This window comes from Labeo rohita, chromosome 17 (genome assembly GCF_022985175.1).
Source record: "Labeo rohita strain BAU-BD-2019 chromosome 17, IGBB_LRoh.1.0, whole genome shotgun sequence".
Lineage (NCBI taxonomy): Eukaryota > Metazoa > Chordata > Actinopteri > Cypriniformes > Cyprinidae > Labeo > Labeo rohita.
The window spans coordinates 24,554,705-24,581,829 of record NC_066885.1 but is presented as its reverse complement, the minus strand read 5'-3'; the positions used below and the strand labels follow the sequence as shown (position 1 = coordinate 24,581,829).

General features: G+C 36.5%; 1 protein-coding gene across 1 annotated transcript in view; it reads right to left on the bottom strand.

The window, feature by feature from the left end:
- mta1 (metastasis associated 1) overlaps positions 1-15,156 on the bottom strand; it is a 66,580-nt gene extending 51,424 nt beyond the window's left edge. The window contains exon 1 of the mRNA XM_051134028.1: positions 14,834-15,156. Within this exon, the coding sequence (XP_050989985.1) occupies positions 14,834-14,861 (28 nt within the window). The 5' untranslated portion in view covers positions 14,862-15,156. The remainder of the gene's footprint in view (positions 1-14,833) is intronic.
- Between the last annotated feature and the right edge of the window lie 11,969 nt (positions 15,157-27,125).

Sequence of the window (27,125 nt, the reverse complement as noted above, 5' to 3'; positions counted from 1 at the left end):
TTTTTGAATTTTTGCCACTTTTAAGGAGAATAAAGAGATGAGATGACCATCAGAGTCAGATTTGAATATGTAATGCCCATATCAGCAGCTTAATAAATCAGATCACACAAGTGAACTACTTTGCCACAGCTTGAAAACAGCATCTTAAACAGACAGTCCACTCAAAAATGAAAATTCTGTCATCATTTACTCACTCTGTACGGTTTTGCTTAACACAAAACAAGATATTATGAAGAATGTTGACAACCAAACGGTTTCGGTTCCCATTGACTTCCATTATATCTCTTGTCTATACAATGGAAGTCAATGGGAACTGAAAGAGTTTAACTGCCATCATTTTTCAATATAACAAGTGTTTAGAAGAATAAAGAACTGCATACAGGTTTGGAACAACATTAGGATGAGTAAATGATGACAGAACTGCTATTTTTGGGAGAACTATCCCTTTAAACAGATGTTGTGTCACAAAATATCAAGTTTTACAAATGTGATATGCTCTATATAAAAAAAGAGACAAAAATACTGCATTAAAACCACAACAATAAAAGTGATATATCATGAAAATCTGACTTTTTCCATGTTTAAGTGCTATAATCGGGTCCCCAGTGCATCTACCAATGCAGAAAATGTGAAAACAACCCAGTACATTTTTTGTAAGCCTTTCTCTCCAAGCTTGTGAAAAAAAGTGATCCAGTTAGATTTCCGCGCCGTCATTTTGTTTTTAATTTTTATTGATTTATTTACTGTATATTATGCTGCTGACACATAGATCTAATATAAACATGCAATTTCTTTCCCAGAAATTTGTCTTCACAGACAAAACCGTTTGTGTAACTCCTGTGTTTAACATAAACTTGTGTGTATTTAACCGTTTAAGCGGAATAAGACATGAAAGAGATCTTATTTTAATACTCACATGCTGTGTGCGTGATTTGGATGCATGCGCTCAGAAAATCCTATATGAGAAGTTTAAACTGATAAGGCTCTAAATTGCATGATTTCAGCTCGATGGACATGATAACCAAAGTAGTGATTGATATTGATTTTTTTATAACTGATAGCGATTATTTGCATGTTTATGTGCCCGATAACCAATATTTATTTACTGTTATATATAAGTAAACAAATGACTTAGCAAAGTAAGTCCACACTTCACTTTGATTTTACAATAAAAAAAAATTATATTTATATTTATATTACATACATACATATACACACACACATACATATATACACACATACATATATACATATATATACATATATATACACATATATACACATATATACACATATATACACATACATATATATATATATATATATATATATATATATATATATATATGTATATGTATATGTATATGTATATATATATATATATATATATATATATATATATTTGACATAGTAAACACTAGTAAAACTACTACTACATATATTGTAAACGTTAAAACCATATGTATCGTGAAAAGCGCTATACAAATAAATTTTAATTGAATTGAATATAAAGAGTGAAGAATAGCTCAATGGATAATGTTAATTCACTGAATAATATTCTCTGAAATATTGGAATATACCAAACAAAACGTATTTTATTGCATTTCTAAACTGGTATGTTATATCAGAATATTTTGTCGTTCTAAATTCTGACAGCGCTGTTTACACAGAACTATACTCAAACTGCGATCGCTCATCAATAAATTATTAATCCTGCCAGTAAATCTCAAAACAGCTTTTAGCGGTGAATCCGATATTACCAAACCGATAACAGATTATGGTAAATATCGGGAAAATATTGGTAAATCGATATATCTGTCAATCTCTAAACCAAAGCCAAACAGATCTGAGGTATGAGCTGCAAAGGCACAGCTCTATTCTTGAAAAGGGGGTGGGGAGCAGCAGCTCATTTGCATTTAAAGAGACATGCACGAAAACGTTTCTGCTTCCACTCAATATACGCATTTTCGAAATGATATAATAAATTATCTGTGGGGTATTTTGAGCTGAAACTTAACAGACACATTCTTGGTACATCTGAGACATATATATCATATTGTAAAAAGAAATATAGTAGGTCTCCTTTAATTAAAATTCAAGGTAATATAATCAGTCAATTAATATAATCCAATTTGAATATATCTGACAATTAATGTTAGTAGGATTTTTAGACCAATGACATTTCATGCTGGGTTCGTGACTTAATACCACAGAAAAAGAAACCAAACAATCGACATGCAACTACTCCACGTAGCCATAGCTGATTAAGATGAAACTTAGATTTACATGTAACTGATAGCCTTTATCACCTGTCACTTTATACCGGCAGGCCTGAAGCAGACGCAGTGCTGGCCATGAACATGTCCAGTTCAAATAAGCTCAGTCCAAAGGCACCACTGGCTGTAAAGGGACAGGAAGTGGCTTTGGTACATTCTCTACACAGTCTAGATGATCTAATGCTGTCTTGGAAAGTCTGGGAGGCAGTATGTTCCTGTTTGTTTTTTTTTCCTTCTACCAAAAAGTGCATGCTGGCTGTTCTGCAAACATGTGGTCTGTAGCACGTTGCTCAGACTTTCAGGCAGATTTATTTAATATCATAGAATACACAGCAGGTCTACTTCAACAGACAATAAGTGAATACAAAGATGATGAAGAGAGATGATGTGATACTTTATTTTAATTTTTTTGCTTGAGATTTTTAAAGGAAAAGTTCACCCAAAAATTAAAATTACCCCATGATTTACTCACCATCAGGAGATCCTAAGTGTATATGACTTTCTTCTTTCAGACAAAAACAATTTATATTTAAAAAAAAATGTCCTGGCTCTTCCGAGCTTTATAATAGCAGTGAATGGCTGTTGAGATTTTGAAGCCCAATAAAGTACATCCATCCATCATAAAAAGTATTTCATACGGTTCTGGGCGTTAATAAAGGTTGTGTAAGAAAAATATGCATATTTAAAACTTCATAAACTGCAATCTCCAGTTTCTGCTAACTGTCGTATGTTTGTTCACAAGAAAGGGACATAAGCTTAAAAAAAAAAAAAAAAAAAAAAAAAAAAAAAAAAAGAAATCGGTACAGTTTATATTGTAAAATTCTGAATTTATTCTCACAATTCCAACATTATATCTCACAATTCTGACAAGAAAAAATTTTTCTTTTGAGTTTATATCCCACATTTCAGGCTTTTTTTCCCCCCTTGGAAAGAACAAACTCACTATTGTTGAGTTAAATGGAGTTATAAAGTCTGAAATATGAGATATCAACTTGCATTTGCAAAAAAACTAAAAGTCAGAATTGAGATAAAATAGGTAAATGTAAAATGTTATAGGTTTAAATAGCATTTCATGCTGTAACTGTAGAGCTAATATAATGTGTTCCCTATGAACTGCATATGTGAATAGTATTTAGACAAATTGTTTAAATCAAATTTATGCTTTAAAAGTAGAGTAATCATAGCAGGTTTCATTAATTAGTCTGCATGTTTAACCGTCTGCATTTAGCATCAAACAGCGTCTGATTTTGACATCCAAAGGCACAACATTACATTCTATCTCTTATTTTGTGGATTTTTCCCATTTCCCTCCACTTGTTACCAGTGTTTTTCTGCCACCAAAATGCACATAGCTGCATGTAACAAGACTGTGACGTCTACTCCAAATTGGTCTATTCTTCTGAAAGAAGAAAGTCATATACATCTAGGATGGCAGGAGGTTGAGTAAACCATGGGGTAATTTTCATTTTTTAGGTGAACTCTCTCTTTAATGCATATTTTTTATTGTTAAGACTAGACTCTCGATATTAAACTATCGTTCAAATGGTTGAAAGAGAGTAACTGTTTTATTCATCAACATTGCATTCAACTGATCAAAAGTGACAGCAAAGATATTTCAAATGTTATAAAAGATTTTCTTTTTAAATAAGTGAAGTTATTCTGAACCTTCTGTTCATCCAATTTTTTCTCTAAATATTTTACAATAATACTAAACATTAAATAAATGCAGCCTTGGTGAGTATAAGAGAATTCTTTAAAAAAAAATCTTAACTCAGCACTTGAACTGTAGTGCATATATTAAATAGCATAAATCTGATTTGTAGCTTCTCCTGCACTTAAAATGTTATGTGACATATAGGCATTCATGGACGCAAAATCAAACCGGTAAACACATAGCGTCACAAACCAAGTGACCTAAAAACACAGCAACTTGAGCAAAGTAAGACTCTGTGATCTTACGACCAAATTTCCTGTAACAGGTTTTCAAACTGGAGTGCTATGGGTTCTGTGGAAAATTTAGGAGAATATTTTGTTCCCTGTTTCACTCTGGATTCTAACTATTTTATTCTACTTTGCAGATATTACATATAAACTGCCCATATATTTAAAAAGGACGTCTATTGAAAAGGGATCATCATATTTCCCCAGCAACAGTTTAGATGACATTCACATCTTCAACTTCCAACAAGCAATAAAGAAAATGAACAAGTCTTGTTTTTTTAATCAAGATGCTACAAAATTGCAAGTTATAAGTGATGAATTTAACTTCATAGTAAAATGCACTGTTTTTCTTGCGATTGTCATTTGGTGCCTGTGAGATCCAATGTACAGCTGAATTCGGTGACATAACTAAGGCTTTGGGATCTCGAGAACTTTGGGACCTAAAAAAAATTGGTCTGTGACCAAAAAAAGGTTGCAAACCCCAGACATTCACAGTCCTGAATCTTCCCCTCCATCTGAGATTCATTCAGCCATGTGCGTCTGACTGTATGTAACAGTGTGTATGCGTAAGACTAGGACCACACCTCTCTGCTGCTTATTTAATGAGTACAAGTTCTACCAGAGGCCTCCCGGTCCGGAGCAAAACCCGACATGGAGTCAGAACCTCAGACATGGAACCTGGAAGAGAACGGAGAGGAGCTTGCAGAAGACCTGGAGGCATCACCACTGTCTCTCACAGCTTTTGCCAACCCTCCTGCCATCTCCGGCTGCCTGTGCCCACAGCGATTGCTGTGCCCCCATCCCCCCACCAATCAGCACGCCACACAGCCTGTGACATCACAGTGCAGTCAAATTTCCTGTGATCCAATCCGTGCATGTTGCCGAGCCTTACTGAGACTGAGGGTGAAAGAAAGACAGACAGAAAGAGACTGAGAGAGAGAGAGTTAAGTGCAGGGAGTCGAACCAGGCCAGAGGAAGTTGAGTGAAGAGAGACAGACAAAGAGCGAGAGATACAACAAACAAGCCAACAGTCATTTAAGAAAAAAAAGTCTCAGAACCAGGGATGACCATGAACATGAAAAATGTAATATACTTGTATAAATGAATTAAATCAAAGACCTAAAAGCACGCAAGCACATATGCAATCAGGCCGGACTTCAGGAAGTGTGGGCTGCCCTGAGTTGGACTCAGAGATCTCTGTGGCCCAGCCCCAGCCTGCACAGGTCCTCAGAGTGCACAGAGGCCATTCAATCCCTGTCTTAGGACAATCAGACCGGGACCCACGAGACATCCGTTACTATGGCAATAGCAGTTAATTCAAGCTTATGCGCCAAACACATACACAGCATTAGTGCAGCTCTTAGGTTATTCTTGCTCTCTGCCTCCGGCTCAGGGATTCGGGTTATACAACACCTTCTCCAACAACACGGAACCACTGCTTGTCTTTCCACCTAGGAACAAACAGTGGTGGGCCGGAACGGACACCTAAATCTGCTGGTTTTAAACCAGGAACTGAAAGACAAAGATCATATTATACTCTAAATAATTTGCAGTGTAGAGTAGGGATTGGTCTGATATTAGTGAAGTTGACATAAAATAGTCCATGTGACATCAGTGGTTCAACCGTAATGTTATGAAGCTACACGAATACTTTTTGTGTGCACAGAAAACAATATAACAATTTTATTCACAATTTCTTCTCTTCCGTGTCAGACATGTGATCACAACAGTATTCATTTGCTTGCAAACAAGACACAGCACGTGGTACTCCTGTGAACGCGTGTCAAAGACTGACATGGAAGAGAAGAAATTGTTAAAAAGTCGCTATTTTTGTTTTCTTTGTGCACAAAAAGTATTGTCAAAGCTTCATAAAACTGCGGTTGAACCACTGATGTCACATGTACTATTTGAACAATGTCCTTACTGACTTCTGGGCCTTGAATGTGGTAGTTGCTGTCTATACAGGGTCAGAAAGCTCTCGGATTTCATCAAAAATAACTTAATTTGTGTTCCAAAAATTAACAAAGGTCTTACGGGTTTGGAACCACATGAGGGTGAGTAATTAATGACAGAATTTTCATTTTTGAGTGAACTATCCCTTTAAGATTTTTTTTTCTAATGTTTTAATAACAGCTTTCCTATTCCCATATTGTGAGCAGATCTAACTGTAATGCTGCAATTTCATTCATTTTCAAATTCCTCTTTCTTTTATCATGACAGTCAGATCCAAAGTTTAATTGTGCAAGAAGTGTTTGTGCCCCGTATCTTTATTTTGGGGGGTATTTATGTTCATTTTGGTGATATTTTTGCCTTTGATATTCAACACCCTGTTCATTTTTTGACCCTGACCTGCACTGATCTCATGCATGGTCTCTATGCAATCTAGCTGACAGATTCATCCTACATCACTGCAGAAATACTGACCCAGTGAACGTGCAAAGGAGGGTCAAACAACCTTTACAAAAAAAAACAAAAAAAAACAAAAAAAAAAGGCAAAACAGCGATGTACGACGACTTTGAAGTTGGAGGACAACATGAGATGGGAGTTTGTCGTCATACTCTAATCGTATTGACCCGGACTACACAGATTACATATGCGCATCGCAAAGCTAGACAAGACCAGCATTTGAGGTTAAAAAGTATATAAACCGTACATTTAGAGCCCTTTGAAGCTGCATTTTAGAAGTTAAAACTCATGGGCATCATAGAAGTCCACCATATGGAGAAAATCTTGAAATGTTTTCCACAAGAAACAATTTCTTTACGACTGAAGAAAGAAAGACATGAACATCTTGGATGACAAGGGGGTGAGTAAATTATCTCCGCATTTTTGTTCTGGAAGTAGACTTCTCCTTTAATCCCTGCACTTGTGTCCTTGCTAAATAAAATATTAATTTAATTCCCAGCGTCTTACTGACCCAAAACGTTTGACCGGTATATAAAATGTAGACATTTTCCATTTTACCTAGAAATGACAAGATTAAACCATTTCAGACCTGAAGTTGCATAAAAGCACCAATTTTGTCTAAAACATGGTGACTGTGTCATTCAGCATAACTTAAGAAGTTTCTAAGAAGCATCCTGTAAAGCTACACTGGAAACTAGGATACGCCATACTCATTTAGGCAGACATTTCTGCCAATTTTGGCCTGTTTTTTTAAACATCCCATCACAAGTGATATACAAGTAAAAAAAAATATATCCTACTAGGGTTGGGCGACGTCTACCAAAATGACGTCAGACAACGTGTACAGTGAAACATTGTGATGAACAAGGACATCGGGGGGGGTTAGGGATGTGCTCGAAGCGTGATTCCATATTCGGAAAGGCACAGAAAATTAAAAACGTGTTCTATGGAGCCACTAAAATGGACACGGTTAACCGCTTGTTAGTGGTAGCCTGTTACATTACACTACATAAAGTTTCACTTACCACATAAAGTAAAGAGAGATGGCTGCGCTCCGTAGTATAAACAGAGTATGTGTGATCGCTAATAACTAATCTCGAAAGTGAAAGTAAAAAGCGATTTCAATGCATATTAATAGGGGTTTACTGATGCCCACAATTTATACAGTATAATTACCCAACTATATAATTTTTTTTTTTCCTCCCATCTCAAATTTATTTTCTTTAGGGGTTCGGTAGTACACATCATTTCCTTTTCAAACATGGTATTTGGATTCAGTGGGTTGATGGAGGGGTGGTGGAGGAGGAATCACGATGCCGGATCAACATCATGATGTTTGTCAGCTATCAGCAATGGACGATGGCATCATTTAGTGGACTAGTTTTTCAAGCAACCCAGCAACTTGTTGATTTTAAAGTTTTTGGACCAGTTAGACCAATAATCAAAGATTCCCTGGCTGAGTACTGGCTCCAGGACCAGCACCAGCAACTTTAGTATAAAAGGGATTTCAGAATTTTTTTTTTTTCCCCCAAAAGCACTTAACTAGTCACCAGACTATAAAAGCTATGGATTTCTGCAGTGATGTTTGTGTTTATGTCTCTATGGTTGTTTAGACCAAACTACTCTAAAGAAAAGAGAACAAGGCTTTGTGCATTAAATTGCAGGGTCTGTAATTGTCCCACCTACATATACTGTACACAAAGATCCTGACACAACATCCACAATGTGACAAGTATTCAGTAGCAAGTCATTTTTCCGTCCACGCCAAAAGCAAAAAAGCAGAATGAAGCGACAAAAATCACAGCATATTTGATGATTAAAACCAGCATCAAACCATTTACTTTCATTTAAAAGGGATATTCAGTAATAAAATACTTGTTTTTGATACTTTATTTTATTCATGGGTAATTGACCGGACTGTAAAAACTGGTCCTCCATTCCACAATGAAGCCAGACTTGAATAAGCGTGAAATACAGCTGGCACCAACTTTTGTTTTTTTTTGTTTTTTCCCCTTCACTGGAACAAGCTGAAGGTCAAGTTCACATGTGACAGCATTTCAAGAAGTATGGAGTCTCAGAGCCTATTTATCAAATTGATCGGCCAATACTGATATCATCTTTATTATATTAACAGGGATTAAATGACCACATTAACTTCTGGCAAGATTTGTATTATTTGGTTAACAACAACCAATAACCCAAAAAGCTGATGACAGCCAAGGATCAAAGTTATTTCAAAACCACAGCAACACTGTATTTCTTTGAAATAGCATGACCAGGAATGTGCAGTAGAAAGTAAATGGGATCAATTTTGACTGGCGTGATTTGGACCAATTACATTTCACTGTTAGTGGAACATCCTAGCGGAACATTACAAAAATAGAAACCTAAAATGTATCACTGGTCGCCTCAGTCATTAGGACAGAAATTACATGGTATTGAGCTTAGTAAGGTCATGGAGTACGACACAGGTGCAAACACTGTCAAAGCAAAAAAAAAAAAGCATAATGAGCAATGAATGAAAACTCTAGAATTAATTTGCCAAGAACGCAAATGCTTGCAGGCATTTTTTAGTGCTAATGGATCAAGGGTCAAATCAATTTTGAAAAATCAATACGATTTAAACACTTTATCATAAAATAAGACTACCGCAAAAGTAATGGCAGAAACTGGTTAGTTAGCTAATCCTCTGAGCATTTTCTCAGAAACAACACCATTCCACTCATCTCATTAAAGAGTCTCTGCCAGCTGAGGAACTATTGAATAAATGATAATGTTGCTGTTTTAACTGTCAATCACACAACTGTACTAGAGAGATAACCGCTCCTGGGGAGGTGCTTCAGGACTCAGTAGCGCTCAGAGCAGCCTGGACTGATGCTTTGCTCGGCAAAGGCAACTTGCAGTTTCTGTAATGCCATCATTACCTGTATTTAACTATTACAGATCTACAATCCCTGTTGTTGTGTTTTGTATACTCAGAACAGCGAATGACCAGGCCCAGGAAGAATCTAGAAACTTTTTTCTTGTATCCTGCACTGTGGACTTTTATGGAACCGATTATCAATGCACAGCTGAGGTCAAAAGTTTACATACACCTCTGCAAAACGTTAATTATTTTACCAATATAAGAGGAATTTACAAAAATAAGCGGAATCATACAAAATGCATGTTTTTATTCAGTACTGACCTGAATAAGATATTTAACAAGAATAAAAAAAGTTGAATAAAAAAAAAAAAAAAAAAAAAAAAAAAAAAAAAAAAAAAAAAAAAGACCGGTTTAAAAGTTTACACTCCTGATTCTTAATCCTGTGTTGTTAACCGAAAGATCCACAACTTTGTTTTTTTGGGGGGGGGTTTTTGGTGTAGTGATAGTTGTTCATGAGTCCCTTGTTTGTCCTGAACAGTTAAACTGCCCACCGATCTTCATAAAATTCCTTCAGGTCCTACAAATTCTTTGGTTTTCCAGCATTTTTGTGCATTTGAACCCTTTCTAACATTGACTGTATGATTTTGAGATTCATCTTTTCACACTGAGGACAACTGAGGGACTCATATGCAACTATTACAGAAGGTTCAAACACTCACTGATGCTTCAGAAGAAAAAATAATGCGTTAAGAGCCGGGGGGTGAAAACGTTTTGAATTTGAAGATCAGGGTAAATTTAACTTATTTTGTCTTCTGGGAAACATGTAAGTATCTTCTGTAGCTTCTGAAGGGCAGCACTAAATAAAATAAATATGACATTTAGGCAAAATAAGAAAAATGTATCATCTTTATTCTGTTCAAAAGTTTTCACCCCTGGCTCTCAATTCATAATTTTTCCTTCTGAAGCATCAGTGAGCATTTGAACTTTCAGTAATAGTTAAATTTCTCACCCTACCCTACCTTTTGGAACCAAATGTGCACAGATGAAGAACTAACCACACGAGACCTTTGCAGCGTGATTACTTAACACGTGAAGTTGTAGATGTGCAAGTGCAAGATGAGCATTTGTGGTTAAAAAAGACACACTTTATGTTTTGCTAGATAAGAGCCTTATTACTTAACTGGGATCATGTAGAGCCTTTTAAATCTGCATTGAAACTGAGAAATTTGGACCTTTAACCCACTGATTCCAACTGACATCCACTATATGGAGAAAAACCCTTAATTGCTTTTCAACTGAAAAAAAAGACAGACATGAACATTTAGGATGACATGGTGGTGAGTAAATTATCAGGAAATTTTAAATCAGGAGAGAACTAATCCTTTAAGTGCCTGTCTAAAATAACATATTCTTGTTGGTTGGGCCCCATGAATTTAAATTTCATTGTTTTAATTACACTTTTATCCTCATTATCATATCAGAACAGTTGCATCACCCCAACATTCTGCACTCCAAAAATAACAAATAACTTTAAATTTAAAAATTCAAAAAAAAAAAAAAAGGCTCATCATAAAACAGCAAATCACTGCTTTATGAATTGCATTTTCTCAAGTGTTTTTCACATCATTGATCGTTAATGTGAAATTCTGCAGGCACAGATTCCTGGCCAGTGGTTTACAGAAGATTCCACTAGACTCACTTTTGCACAAAACTAAACTTTAAAGCAACCACACTTTCCCTAAGGTGGATGGGGAACAAAATGCATTTTCAAACTGTACTACATAATAGGCTACGGCTACTGCACCAAACAGAGAAATCTGAAATCCACTCGCTTTGTGGCATCATACATCAAGTACTCCCATGACCAACCACAGGCGAACACCCGCACGGATCGGACACATATTAGAGATAGCGAACACCTGGCAAAGCTTCCCAAACAACCGTCTATCTCTGCTCACTGTGTCCTGCCCATTGGCTCACATTTCTCATTCATGGCTCCACGCTCAACCCGGGCCCGGCCGAGTTCAATGCCACCAATCGCAATGCGATTCAGCCCATTTCCATCATTTCTGTGGCTGTTCATGGTGGTCTGTTTTGAATTTTTTTTTTTCCCTCTGATTTTCTTGGCACATTTATTCTACGCTGGAGTCTAGGAGAAGCCTCCCTTCTGGGAGAAGAAAAGAGAGCCAGAGAAAAGCCGTTAGCTCAATGAGAGAGAATTCAGGCCGACTACCTTCTCCATCAAGTGTGAGGGAGGACAAAGGAGGAAAGCAATGCTAAGGCTTTGTTTCTCCCTCACAGGGCATTGTTTTAACCATTATGGCTTTGCTTCCAAATTCAATACCCTAAAATCCACTCAAAGGAAAACGATGATTGTATTGCAGGTATCGGGAGAGTTCTGAACGCTTCGACGCGGGAAGGTGTCTGGGCTGCTTTAACGAGATCCAAATGATAGTTATGGCGCATTTCAGCAATCAGCTATTAGTACGGCTGCGCTAAGCGTGGGGTGCACAGCAGAGGTCTGAAAACGGAGGTGTAAAATAGTGCAAAACGGGCTTCGTTCCAATCCGAGGTTGGTCAATGTGCTTCTTTCGGTCCACGCTGGAGCAACGAGAGAAAAAGAGAAATGGAGAGAGAGCGCAGGAGATGTCGATATGTATCAGGTGATGCAGTAGCCAGAGGTATGGAGGCCCTTGGAGACTTTCTGCTGGATGGAGCGCCTAGGGCCATTTTCAGCCTCAGCAGCCAAAGATGTTGCAAACACGGGGAGGAGCGTGTAACAGAGTAACAGATATTTACGCAACGATCTTAAAGTCCCGAACGAACGCATTCACAAATCTGTGATTCATCTCTGTACAGGATATCCAGTGAGAACGGCAGACCGTTTAGAATACAGTGCACTGCATACTGAGCAGTACAGACCCAGTACTGTATTTTTTAATGCACTATTTAATTTGAAACCGAGGTATTGTTGTCACACGATCTAGTTTAATTATGTAAACATTTAAATTTTGAACAATAAGAACATTCTAATGGAACAGTTTATGGGAAAAGGAAAATTACATCATCATTTACTCACCCCATGTCATCCAAATGAGGTCAGTTCTTGTTTGACAAGCAGTGTTATGTGATGTGTGTACATGCACTAATCAATGTTTCTATATAAAATGTTTTTATTACATTTGTTCATTATATAAAGCAATTGTGTCTCTTCAGAAGGCTTTGATTAAACCGCTTGATTCATTTGGATTACTTTTACAATGCCTTTATGAACTTTTTGAAGCATCAAAATTTTGGTTGCATGGACTTTCAATGGATGGACAGAAATGATGAGAGAATATTACAAATCATCTCCAACAAAAGTCTTTTAGGTTTGGAACAACATGAGGGTGAGCAGATAATGACAGAATTTTTGTTTCTGGGTGAACTATTCCTTTAAGAGATGGTAAACCTTTAGATATTACTTCAGTTGCAAAAACTGCAAATGAAAAGTACCTTGTATACTACATGTTCACGTTCTATATGTGACCCTGGACCACAAAACCAGTCTTATGTTGCACGGGTATATTTGTAGCAATAGCCAAAAATACATTGGATGGGTCAAATTTATCGATTTTTCTTTTATGCCAAAAATCATCAGGATATTAAGTAAAGATCATGTTCTATCTAGATATTTTGTAAATTTCCTACGGTAAGTATATTAAAACGTAATTTTTGATTAGTAGTATGCATTGCTAACAACTTCATTTGGACAACTTCAAACACGATTTTCTCAATATTTTGATTTTTTTGCACCCTCAGATTCCAGATTTTCAAATAGTTGTATCTGGGCCAAATATTATCATATCCTAACAAGCCATACATTAACGCAAAGCTTATTTATTCAGCTTTAAGATTATGTATAAATCTCAATTTCGAAAAATTTACACTTATGACTGGTTTTGTGCTCCAGGGTCACATATTCTATATAAACGTTTGAATACTGTATACAGTATACGTCATGCATCAGGAAAATGTGTAAACAGAAACATCCACACAGAAAACATAAATCTGAGGGACTGCTGAACGGATTCGTGAAGCAGAATGAGTGTAAATTCACTCGTATCGCTCTTAATAAAAGCTCTGCTTTTCTTCAGGTTAGACCAAGTTCATCAGCTCCCCTGTCTCGAGAGTTAACTTCCGAAGCCAAATACTCTCATTATACCAATAATTACACATTGGACACTGTAAGCACACATTCGTTCTCCCTAAATCAGCATAGCCGGGCTCCTAATGGATAATTGATACCAACAGGGAATCAGTTCCTGAGCCAAACGCAATCAATGGAAGGGATAGATATCCCAAAAATGAAACTACGACTTTTTTTCTTCCGTAGAACACAAAAGGAGGCAGAATGACCGCCTCAGTCACCACGTACTTTCACTGTATGGAAAAAAAACAATGAAGGTGAATGGAGACTGAGGCTGTCATTCAGCTTAACGTCTCCTTTTGTGTTCTGTGGAAAGAAAGTAAGTCACATAAAGGTTTAAAACATCACGAAGGTGAGTAAATGGCACGGTTTTTATGTGAAAGCAAACTGTTCCTTTAAATAGCCTGGGTACCTTAGCTTCAGTCATAATAGATAATTCATGTAATTACAGATAATTGTGAACCCCTTTTAAATGTGACCCATATTTATAATAACAGCAGTGCATTATTGGCATCTTCCTTCTTTATGAAAATAGACCAATTTGAGAATATAATCTCAGTTAAGTTCATTCTTTGACACAACGCGGTCTATTTGTCATCCTTTCATGCACTAAAGCTTCTCCATGAGCACTGGACTCAATCTACTGGCTTTACGTCTATGTGCCAAAACTTTCTCCCTCCATCTATTGCATCCAATATCTATAAAAAGTCAAATGCAAAACAAAGATTTGACACCGTCCCATCCTCTCCCATCAACACAGAGTGTTTCCGATCCGTCAGAGCGTCTTAAGTGAGGCGTGCTGCTCAAACTTTAACTTTAAAAGCTGAAACGCGTCTCTCCTGTGTAAATTTCAGAGTTGCCCGCTTGTTACTAACACTCAATGACACTCGCACGCGCTACATCATGCTAACGGCAATAAATGTTGCGCCAGTTTGTAGTAAAAACATTCTCGGGGTCCCGAAACGAGAGTGTTGCTCTTCATCTCGCTGTTCGCTATCACCATCCTCATCCTCTCACTCTAGTCCTACAGTACTTTAAAAAATAAAAGAGGAAGGACAAACCTAAAACTGCTAAGCCTTGTTGCGAAAAAGCATGAGCGAGAGCGACACACAAAAAAAGGGCACGACATTTTTTTACCGAACGTGATCTCTTACCTCCGACCCGGTACATGTTGGCTGCCATGACTGCCCCCGGTCCTGCCTGGCGTCTCCAGGTAGGGCTTTCTCTCTCCGCCGCCGCCGCCGCTGAGTGCTGTGCGCTGGAAAATGGTGGATTGATCAATACGAAGCGGACCAGCGAAGGGATCTTAAAGAGACAGTGCACATATTTTTATGCAGCCGCGTTCCACGGGGCGGTGTGAGTGATCGCGTTCAGATTCACCCGCGTGTTTAGGAACACCTTCCCAACAAAGCGGGATCCTTACTCTGGAGCGGAGACTCGGGCCAAGGGGCTGGAGAGAGAGAGAGAGAGAGAAAGAGAGAGAGAGGGAGGGGAAGGGGGTCTGTATGGGCAGCATCACTCGCGTTTCCCCGCCTACTTCAAATGACCGAACCATTGCTGTACTACTTTGGACCCACTAGAGGCGAAGTGAAACAAATAAACAACTGTTGCTCTCAGTCTGAGTTTGAAACGAAGATGTAAACAAGCATTACAGAACATTCCTCTCTAGAATAGATTAACTAGAAGAAAATGTGAAAAGGTTCTAGCACAATATTGGAGTCCAAAGAGCCCAGTCTTTTTTTTTTTTTGCTGGTGGTGAGATTTGGCTGGGCCGTGTTGCTAGGGTGTGGGTAGGAAGATGTTTTGGTGTTAGAAAAGCAAACTTAAAGAGTCTGATATGGTTCTTTTTCAAAATTAAACCTGTGTTTTGTTTTTTTTGTTTAGCTTAAGTTGTTTTTTGTTTAGTTTTGTGTTGCTTTGCTTTGTTTTTTCAACATAGTCTTTCCTCAGTAGGTGTTTTGTCTGAAGAAACAGCATTTTCATGAACTTGTGTAAATTGTCTTCTAATCAAAGACCAGCTTTTCCTCAGGTTAGACCAAGTTCATTTTAATGTTGTTTTGCATTGCTTTGTTTTGTTTTTCAACTAGGCAAACATAGTTATTTCTCAATACACAGAGAACATTAGATGTAGGCTATGTTTACACTAGTGCGTTTTTGTTTTAAAACCCGTAACTTTTGCTACGGTTACGTCTTTCGTTTACACTGCTTGGAAAATGGAGACTTTCGATAACGCTGCAGACAAGAACCGGTTTACACTAGCGCATTTTAAAATAAAAGTGATCCTCGTCTACACTGCCGTTTTCACTGTGTTTCAGAAACTATCTCCGTCCACACTACACAACCGAAAACACCAGTGTAGGCAAGGATCACTTTAATTTTAAAATGTCGTTTTAAAACGAAAATGTACTAGTGTGAACAGGTCCTAAAACAGGGTTTGCAGCGTTTACAAAAGTCTCTGTTTTTAAGGGTTGAAACCGCCGGAGTAGTGTAAACAACAGGCGTAACTGTAGCAAAAGTGATGCGTTTTAAAGCGAAAACACACTAGTGTAAACGTAGCTTTAATTTGAAAACTCTAAGGGTTGCGTTTCAGTGTAAACTGAAACAAAATGAAGACTTTTAAAGACGATGGTGTGGTCCCCCACATGCGCTTTGCGTATGCTTGACAACCGTGTATACTAGGGGTGCCCAACCCTGTTCCTGGAGATCTGCCTTCCTGCAGAGTTTAGTTCCAACCCTGATCAAACACACCTGTCTGTAATTTTCAAATGCTACTTCAGATCCTAATTAGTTGGTTCAGGGGTGTTTGATCAGGGATGGAGCTGAACTCTGCAGGAAGGTAGATCTTCAGGAACAGGGCTGAGCACTACTGGTGTAAACAATGACATCATGCTCATTATAAATGGTCATGTGACATGCGTTTTCGGTTGTCTAGTGTCTAGTCTATTGTTTCTGAAATGTTTCTGAAAACGTCAGTGGAGACGTCGTTTTTATTTTAAATGCTGTTTTAAAATGAAAATGCACTAGTGTAAACAGGGCCTGAAACACAACCCCAGTGTTTTCAAATTAAAATGGGGTCTACAGCGTTTTTTTAAAGTCTCTGTTTTCGAGGGTCGAAAACACTGGAGTATTGTAAAAGACAGGCGTAACTGTAGCAAAAGTTATGCTTTTTAAAATGAAAACACACTAGTGTAAACGTAGCCTTCGTTTGCAAACTCCGGAGTTGCGTGTCAGTGTAAACGGACCAAAACTGAGATTTTTGAAAACGATGGCGTGGCTGCCCACTTTCGCTGTGTGTTTATCCATGATGACCGTGTAAACAATAACAACATGCTGATTTAATTAATGGTTATGTGCGTTTTTGGTTGTCTAGTGTGAACGGAGATCGTTTCTGAAAAGCAGTGAAAACGCCAGTGTAGACGAGGATCATTTTCATTTTAAAATGTTTTTTTAAAACAAAAATGCACTGGCGTAAACAGGTCCTAAAACAGGGTCTGCAGTGTTTTCTAAAGTCTCTGTTTTCGAGGGTTGAAAACGCCAAAGTAGTGTAAACAACAGGTGTAACCATAGCAAAAGTTATGCGTTTTAAAGCGAAAATGCGCTAGTATAAACCTGGCTTTAGTTTGAAAACTCTAAGGGTTGCGTTTCAGTGTAAACTGACCAAAACAAAGACTTTCGAAAACGATGGCTTGGCTGCCCGCATTTGCTCTGCATATCATTGAGGACCGTGTAAACAATAACATCATGCTCATTATGAATGGTCATGTGACTTGCATTTACAGTTGTGGCTGGAAAATCGTTTCTGAAATGCAGTGAAAACACCAGTGTAGACAAGGATCGCTTTCATTTTAAAATGTCGTTTTAAAACGAAAACGCACTAATGTAAACAGGTTCTAAAACAGGGGCTGCGGTGTTTACGAAAGTCTCTATTTTCAAGGGTTGAAAATGCCAGAGTAGTGTAAACAACAGGTGTAACCATAGCAAAATTGATGAATTTTAAAGCAAAAACCCACTAGTATAAATATAGGTTTTTAAATTTGAAAACTCTAATGGTGCGTTCACACCAGACGCGAATGAAGCGTTAAGCACAAGTGATTTACATGTTAAGTCAATGCAAAGGTGCGACAGACATAGACGAATTAAGTGTTTCGGGCGTTTGACGTGCAATTCGTGCAAGTTGAAAAATCTGAACTTTGGCAAATATTCGTACCGCAATGTAAGGGTTGCATTTCAGTGTAAACTGACCAAAACTGAATACTTGGTTTTGGACGGTCAAAAACGCTGGAGTAGAGTAAAAGACAGGCATAACTGTAGTAAAAGTTATGTGTTTTAAAACAAAAACACACTGGTGTAAACGTAGCCTTAGTTTGCAAACTCTGGAGTTGCGTGTCAGTGTAAACGGACCAAAATGGAGACTTTTGAAAACGATGGTGTGGCAGCCCACTTTCGCTGTGTGTTTATCCTTGACAACTGTGTGAACAATAACAGCATGCTCATTATTAATGGTTATGTGACTTGCATTTTCGGTTGTGTAGTATGGATGGAGATTGTTTCTGAAAAGCAGTGTAGACGAGGATCATTTTAATTTTAAAACATGGGCCTGAGGACTTTTTCGTACTAAAAGTTATGCATTTTAAAACAAAAACGCAGTAGTGTAAATGTAGCCTGCTGAAAAAATCAGCTAAAATCAGCTGGTTGGCTGGTCTTAGCTGGTTTAAGATGGAAGTAGTTGGTTTTAGCTGGTCTCACAGCCTGACCAGCTAAGAAAGTGGCCAAAACCTGTCTAAAACCAGCCTGCTGACCAGCTAAGAACAGGCTGGATGACCAGCTAAAACCAGCCAACCAGCTTAGGTTGGTTTTAGCTGTTTTTTCAGCAGGGAGAATACTGAAAAATCTCTTACTTGTCAGGCAATAGTTAGAAACGTATATCGTCTGTACAATATAATAGGCAAAGAAAGTATATGAAAAGAGTATGTCCGAATTTAAAGTAATCATTAAAAAAAAGTAACTGGATGACTACTACTTACGTCAGAAAGTGTGTATCTGATGGATTCTTTAGTATGAGGCCAGAATTCATGGATTTCATTCATATTTCATACATACATACTTTATAGCACATATTTTATTAACTGTTGCAAAGAAACAGTGCCTGTTCAGACAGTTTTGGACGCAGTCAATGTTGAAAAAATTAATATAGTTATAGATTATGTTTTGAATGCTAGTCTCTCCAGTAGGTCCCTTAACTACAACATCTTAACTAGCAAGACTTTCTTGGTCAGTCAGCTTTATCAGATAAGTTTAGCTGGTCAACAAGCCAGCAATATCCAGAATCAACTAACTTGGATGAGAGTGGAAATTTATGCTGACCTTGTTCCACCTGAATAAATCACTTCACGAAGAATATTTATTGTCCAACACTGTCATTATTAACTAGGTTTTTCACATTCATCTTAACTGTGAGTTAACATATTTTATTAATCCCAGGTTGAGGCCACTGTTAACCTTGTTTCATTAACATTTGTAGCACTTTTTTTAACCACTTTCAAGGTGTCAAATGTGATACAAGGAACAAGAAACCCTGTAGGATTACATTAGCCAAGGCTTAAAAGTGACTCTGGGTTAATAAGTGTGAAAAGCCTAATGGAGAGGTCATTTTGTGAAGCTAGTGAAGACATTTTTAATGACTACCAAAAGCTTATACAAAAGCTGTCTTTCAGCCTGAAGCGTCTTCTGATACATAATAAAGAAATGTGGTAGTTTCTAAGTCTGTTTAAGTTCTGAGCCAGTAGTCTAAACACTGGTTGACAGTCACTAAACCAGATTTTTATAAACTGAAGTCCAAATCCTGTTTTATTTATTTGTTCTCTAGCCTTGGAATAAGCTCAAAGTCTCGAAAGCCAGTTTATAATTATACTTTCCCTGCATACACAACTACAAAGATTTAGCCTCTTCTAAGTTTGGGCTGAGGGAAACGTGAAACACTGCTTTTCAGAAGTCGTTGTGGGTGGCACATGTTCCAGCATTTTTACGCATTGAATGAGTCAACATGCGAAAAACATGAGCAATAGACACTTAGACCAGCAAAAGACACTAAAATTATGAAACCTCGAGCAAAAATATCACATGTAAATAAACTGGCCATTAATTAATCTCAGGCAAAATAAGAGCATTTATTCATATTTGACATCCATTTATTTCTATTATTCATCATTATTTGTGTCATATTTATTTAAATATTGAGTTTGTGTTTGTGTGTGTCTCTGTGTGTGTGTGTGTGTGTGTGTGTGTGTGTGTATTTTTTTATCAATTAAAAAAAAAAACCATTTAAAATGGCAAATGACTTGATATTACGTACATTACACATTCCATTTCTATCATTCATCACTATTTTTATATTTGTAAATATTTTCTGTGTGTGTGTGTGTGTGTGTGTGTGTGTGTGATGTAATATCAAGTCCTGTGCCTTTTTTTAATTAAAAAACATTTTAAACGGCAAAGGACTTGACATTACATCACACACATGCAGAAAATATTTACAAATATAAAAATAGTGATGAATGATAGAAATGGGATGTGTAATGAAAATATTTAAATAAATATATATAATATATAATATTTTATATTATATATTATATAAAATTATATTTAAATTATAATTAAAATTAATTTAAAAACATTCTAAACAGCAAAAGACATTCCATTTCTATTATTCATCATTATTTTTTATCAAATTTATTAAAATATTTTCTGTGTATATGTGTGTTTATATATATAATTATTATTCTTAATTTAACATTTTACAAATTTATTAAATTATTTTCAGTGTATAAAAACATTTTAAACAGCAAAGGACTTGATATTATTCCATTTCTATTATTCATCATTATTTTTTGTCAAATTTATTAAAATATTTTCAGTGTGTGTGTGTGTATTTTTTTATTATTAATTTAACATTTTACAAATTTATTAAAATATTTTCAGTGTATAAAAAAATGGACTTGATATTACATACATTGCACATTCAATTTGTATTATTCATCATTATTTTTTGTCAAATTTATTAGAATATTTTTAGTGTGTGTATATATATATTTTTTTTTTTTATTAAACATTTTACAAATTTATTAAAATATTTTCAGTGTATGAAAACATTTTAAACAGCAAAAGACTTGATATTACATACATTACACATTTAATTTTTTTTCCAAATTCATCATTATTTTTGTCAAAATTATTTAAATATTTTCTGTATATTCTGCATACACTTTCTGTATTTAAATATTTTTTTAAAAACACTGAAAGCTACCTCACTGACATAAATGTTTCGTAATACCACAAAATGAAACTGTTATTTCTCTATTATTACTGCCATTTGTCCATGTCTGGTGTATTAAATTTAAAATGCATACATTTTGCTATAACAAAATTCAACCAACAATCCAATCAGATCTCAAGTTCCTCCATTCAATTCTCTGTTCAAAAAATATAAACTCACACTGGTAAATAGATGTGAAATACAGAAACAGGTCATGAATAAACAAGATCGTCTTTAGGGAGACAACCGTGATATATCGTATAACCCACTCATTAGGCCCAAAAGAGGGAGACCTATGAATCTAAGCAAATAAATATGTGACTACATACCCTCCTGACTACTTAGATGAGGCTTGACACGTGACAAGGCGTTAATAATGTCATTTTGGTGGAGAAGATTTTGGGGGAGGTGAGTGGGATTTCATGAGCGCTGGTTTTGGCACGGCACGGTACGGCACCTCATCATGTTTGGTGGTTGTTGTTAGTGAAGGCAGAGTGGAATGCTGTGGTGAGCAGCTGATTTACACCATATGAAAACCTTACAAACTGAGCTCTGCCTCGAGCTGTAATCTGCAATCACATGACCGGCCTCAGCCAATGGCAGCCTTCGACTTACCCTCTGTGGAGACTCACAACAAAGCAACTCCGTACTGCTGATTTGTGTGTGTGCCTACGTATTTACTCGTAAATATGTGTGTTTTCGGGGTCCTGACTTCGACTGTAGCAATGTCAGTATGCTGAGGCAGTTATCATGTCATGATGTGAAGTTGTAGCCTAATGTTAATTTGCTGCAGTCTGTCTATACCCAGGACTTAAAGCCTCTAACAAGCAGTAGAAGGTTTCGGGATTCTTGTACTCTGTCTCTCGATCTTCCTCGCTCTCGCTAGCTCTGCTCTCGGCAGAGCCCCAGCTGGCCTTCTCCCAGGGTCCTTGCTCTAGCACAGCAGGCAACTGCTAGAGAAACAGAAGAAATCAATTAAGGCGTGTGGCCCGATCAAGCGCCGTCTTTTCTTGTGTTCTTTTTATTACCGACTTAATTACAGCCAAACACGGTCCACAAATAATATAGCCATTGTCTTCACTCCACGGACGTGACTGTAAACCTGGGTCCACTTTCATTCAATTTGCTGTGTAGAGGCACACGCACTCAAGTACACAAATTAAATCTCTGCATGGATCAGGTGTAATATGACTTTCCACTAGAAATGCTAGTGAAAGAAACAGGCAGAAATCCAGAAACAGAAGTGCTTGAATAATGGACACTAAGATTTATTGGTACAGAACATCAAAACAGACAAACACTTGTGCAGATCAAATGAGAAGACATCTGATCGTCTTATAAAATGGGAAATGACAGTCACATTATTGTCTGTTCGTCTGAAAGCCACTTAATGCAGAAGTAACATTGTCCACTAATCTGTCTGTGGCTTGTTGCTGACCCTTAAATCTGCTTATTTAGTGTTATTTGGTATCTTTATGCAAATTATATCGTATATAGCTTTAGGCTGTAGTGAAATTTTAACAGTTTTGTGATGCTGTTTAATTAAATCTCAAATATTAAATTATGTGTGCTGAAAGATTTTGTGCTGATTTGTGTCTTATCAAACGAGTATTGACAAATGTGACCCTAGACCACAAAAACAGTCATGAGAGTCTTTTTTTTTTTAATTAAGATTTATAATAAATAACAAATACGCCTTTCATTGATGTATGGTTTGTTAGGATACGTCAATATTTGTCCAAAGTACAACTATTTGAATATCTGGAATCTGAGGATGCAAAAAACAAAATTTGAGAAAATCACCTTTAAAGTTGTCCAAATGAAGTTTTTAGCAATGCATATTACTAATCAAAAATTAAGTTTTGATATATTTAAGGTAAGAAGTTGACCAAATATTTTCATGGAACATGATCTTTACTTAATATCCTAATAGCCAAATTTTTGGCTATTGCTACGAATATACCCGTGCGACTTACGACTGGTTTTGTGGTCCAGGGTCACAAATATATAATATAAAATATAACTAATGGTAACTGATAGTAATTTATTTTTTAAACAGTTGTATTTAAAATGTGATTAGGGTGCATCAATAAAAAGGTTACCTAACTGTAAAAGGCAGTGTCAGAAATTAATTTTTGCAATATTTGCCCATTGGAATTGATTTTCAGTGGCATAATTTGATTATGAGAGCATATGTTTTTAGAACTACACATTAACATAATTTATGCATAACATTTATATGCACTAATTTGCATAGAAAATATAAAAAACTTAAAAACTAAAAAATATAAAAAATTAAATTAAATTAAATTAAATAATAAATTGGCCTAGAATGGAATATTATTACAAACTATACCAAATTTTAGATGACATATAAAACAATGGAATTTACCGTGAAGGCATCTTATCCAGATTTTTCTCATTTTCAGTGGCATTTCTAAGCTTAGTAGACAGCATTTGTGCACAAAAGTTCTTACAGTGGTGGTTAGTTAGGTCAGTTATTTCCACCTTTTGCTGTAGTGTGTCAGTAGGAAGTATCATTCTACATTTCCAAACATTCATTTTGCCATTAATTGTAATAACCGAGTGAGGTTTATGTTTGCACAATGAGTCTGAGAACAGCCAGTGCTCCACACTGATCTAATCTCATCATCATCCAGTCTGTTTGGAGTGACATGAAGAAACAGAACAAACTGAGACTAAATCCAGAAGAACTGTGGCAACGTCTCCAAGATGCTTCAAGAAACCTGCCTGCAAAGCTACCTAAAACTATAAAACTATGCGCATGTGTACCTAGGGCAAAAGCTGCTTTAAATGCAAAGGATAGTCACACCAAATATTGATTTAATTAAGTGAATATAAGTTAATTTATAAAGAAAATCTATTTAGGACATTATTTTTGACTGCATCCTCATTTTACAGCATTTTTACACAAGTGCCTAAAACGTTTAACAGTAGGTTTCCTGAAGCATCTTGAAGACGTTGCCACAGTTCTTGTGGATTTAGTCTGTCTCAGTTTGTTTTGTTTCTTCATGTCAATCCAGACAGACTGGATGGTTATGAGATCAGATCTCTGTGTGGAGCACTGACTGTTGTCAGACTCATAAATCAAACAAAAATCTCACTGGATTACTACAACTAATGACAAAATGAATGTTTGGAAATGTAAACCGATATTTCCTACTGACACACTACAGCAAAAGATAGATATAACTGACATAAAACCATTTTTTAGCTGGTGAAAATACTAGTGTTCAAATACTTTTGGCCACCACTGTGTAATCAAGACTAAAAAAACCTTATAGATGATATAAGGCTATTAACAACATCTGCAAGCTGTACAAAAATGCTCCTATCATGATGCATCTGAAAAAGGCTTCAAAATAAATAGGTGTTATTCTGACTGTCACCAGATAGCAGCAAAATGCTTTATATATTGCATTAGGCCTACACAGGAAAATAAATGAAAAAGTCTTAAACGACAGAGCAGGAATGATGCAATTTGCATCTAAGATATGATTTCAGCTTTCTTATATCACAAAAAGGATTGTGAGCTCTGCTGTATTTATATGCATATGTTGCTGCTGATCAGCAGGGGGCGCTAGGGACCCATCTTTAATCACATGTCTTTGTCCTCACGTGCTTGCTAGAACAAAGTGTACAAAGCCAGTCCTCAAAACCCAGCAGCACTGATGCTGCTGACAGAGGAAATGGCATTCAATTAATTGGCTCATCTCTCCTCTTTCACAACACATCAGGAGATTAGATTTGGTCCTGATGACAGATATTTTGTCACAGCAACCCCGGCGCTGACCTCATCTCATGCATTGTGTGGTGCAAAGCTTTTCTTTCCAAAACTATCGTTTTCCTCTTCCTGTTCTCTGTGTTGTGGCATATGAGATTAGAAGAGAAAATTGTGTGGTGGAGATGTGATAAGTGTGTATGTGTTTGTGGTTTCCATGTGTGTCTGTGAGCACATTCATCAGGTTTAGAAACAGCGTGTGCTGTAGAAGCCATGGCCTAGTGCTTTGACATCGAGTTAGGGGATATGAGTTTGAATCCGGGTCGCAGCATTTCTCAATCCTATTCCTCCTCCACTGTTTCATTTTGAAATCTCTTAAAGTCCCTATTAGTGGAATTAGATAAAGGCAAAGAAAGAAAAGAAATACGGTATTTCATTTCTGCTTTATGAATAGCATCATAAAAAGAGCAAAAAGAAATTTACGCTTTACTGTCTTTTACAAAACACATTTGTCATTGTAATTTTAGTGGGAATTCCTTTTGGGTAAAGGAAGTATTCTGTCATCTTTTTTTAAAGTCATTAAAATTCCAAACACATTTTAAATAACAGCTTTTTGTGGTGGAAATTACATTATCAATATTTGCTAACGCATTTCACATTTCTTGCATAATTTGACAAACTTCCAGCTTGATTAGAAATGACAACACAAGTGATATTTGTTTCGATTTTCCTTCCTTATTTTCTTGTCATGTCTCATATTTCAAGCACATGGAAATTACACCAAAACTGTAATAAAGCTGTAATTTTAAAGGTGGCATATCATGAAAACCGGACTTTTTCCGTGTGTAAGTGCCATAAGTGGATCTCCGGTGCATCTATCAACCCAGAAAATGTGAGAAAGGACAACCTATAAGTCCACTTCCAAAACAAACGAAAAGATTCACAGATAATGTACTCACTCATCCAAGATGTTCATGTCTTTCTTTCTTCAGTCGTAAAGAAATTATGATTTTTGAGGAAAACATTTCAGGATTTTTCTCCACATAATGGACTGATATGGTCCCCTGATTTTGAACTTCCAAAATGCAATTTAAATGCGGCTTCAAACGATCCCAAATGCGGTTGTAAACGATCCCAGCCAAGGAAGCAGGTTCTTATCTAGCGAAACGATCGGTTATTTTCATTAAAAACATACAATTTAAATACTTTTTTAATCTCAAATGCTCGTCTTGCCTTTCTATCATGTTTTCATGTTCTCTTGCTGAGGGAGAACATGAGATGGGAGTTTTTCGACATACCTTAAGTGTCATGAACCGGAACAAAAACAGTCCAGCCAGAGTAAGACAAGACGAGCGTATGGCATTAAAAAGCATATAAATTGTATTATTTTTATTAAAATAACTGATCTTTACGCTAGATAAGACCCTTCTTTCTTGGCTGGGATCATTTACAACTGCATTTAGGATCGTTTAAAGCCGCATTTAAACTGCATTTTGAAAGTTCAAAATTGGGGCACCATATCAGTCCATTATATGGAGAAAAATGCTAAAATTTTTATTTTTTATTTATTTGATTCTTCTGTAATTGTTCTTAAATTGAAAAAGTTAGAGATCCATCCATGCTGGATATATACACTGCCCTCCAAAAGTTTGGAAACACCCCTGGCAAAGTGTGGTTTTGGTCGATCAGCATAAATCCTTATCTTTTTTTGGTGCAAATACATTAAGTAACTTGACATTATCACTGAAGACCAGCAATAATAATTTTCATTGTGATTACATAATAATGGTAATATATACATGTCAAAGTCAGACATGCCCCTTTGATGCCTGGTTACTGGTTTAAACTTGGCCCAGGTTTTTAAAAGATTTTTGGGTCAGCACACCTTAATAGCTTCAACAATCGATCGCCAATTAAGTTTAGAATACAATGAATTTAGGCCCAGAATATGCAGACCTGTAATAGTTGCTAATAGTGGATATTCTGATGAATCGAAAATGTGTTTTTTCTATGTATAAACTGTTTATATAATAAAATATGTTTTCATAGTTTGTGTTGTCCCTTATCAGTGCAGAATTATCACAAATTAAAAAGAATTCATGCCAATATTGTCCAAAACCCCACTTTTCTAGGGCGTTTCCAAACTTTTGGAGGGTAGTGTAGGTCAACTACACTAGGTCCGGGTCACTAAAGACCCGAATATGTAATAATGATTGGTGAAACAGTCATGCATTTAGGGGTTAATCTGCACATTTCCACCACAGACTATAGAATACCCAAGACTCGTCTAGTTTTTAATGGGGAAAGATGCAACGCTCATTATGGCAACGAAGCTCTAATACTTAGTATAAGAATATCAGTAAAAACACCATGGCAAAAGTTCGAGCAAAGC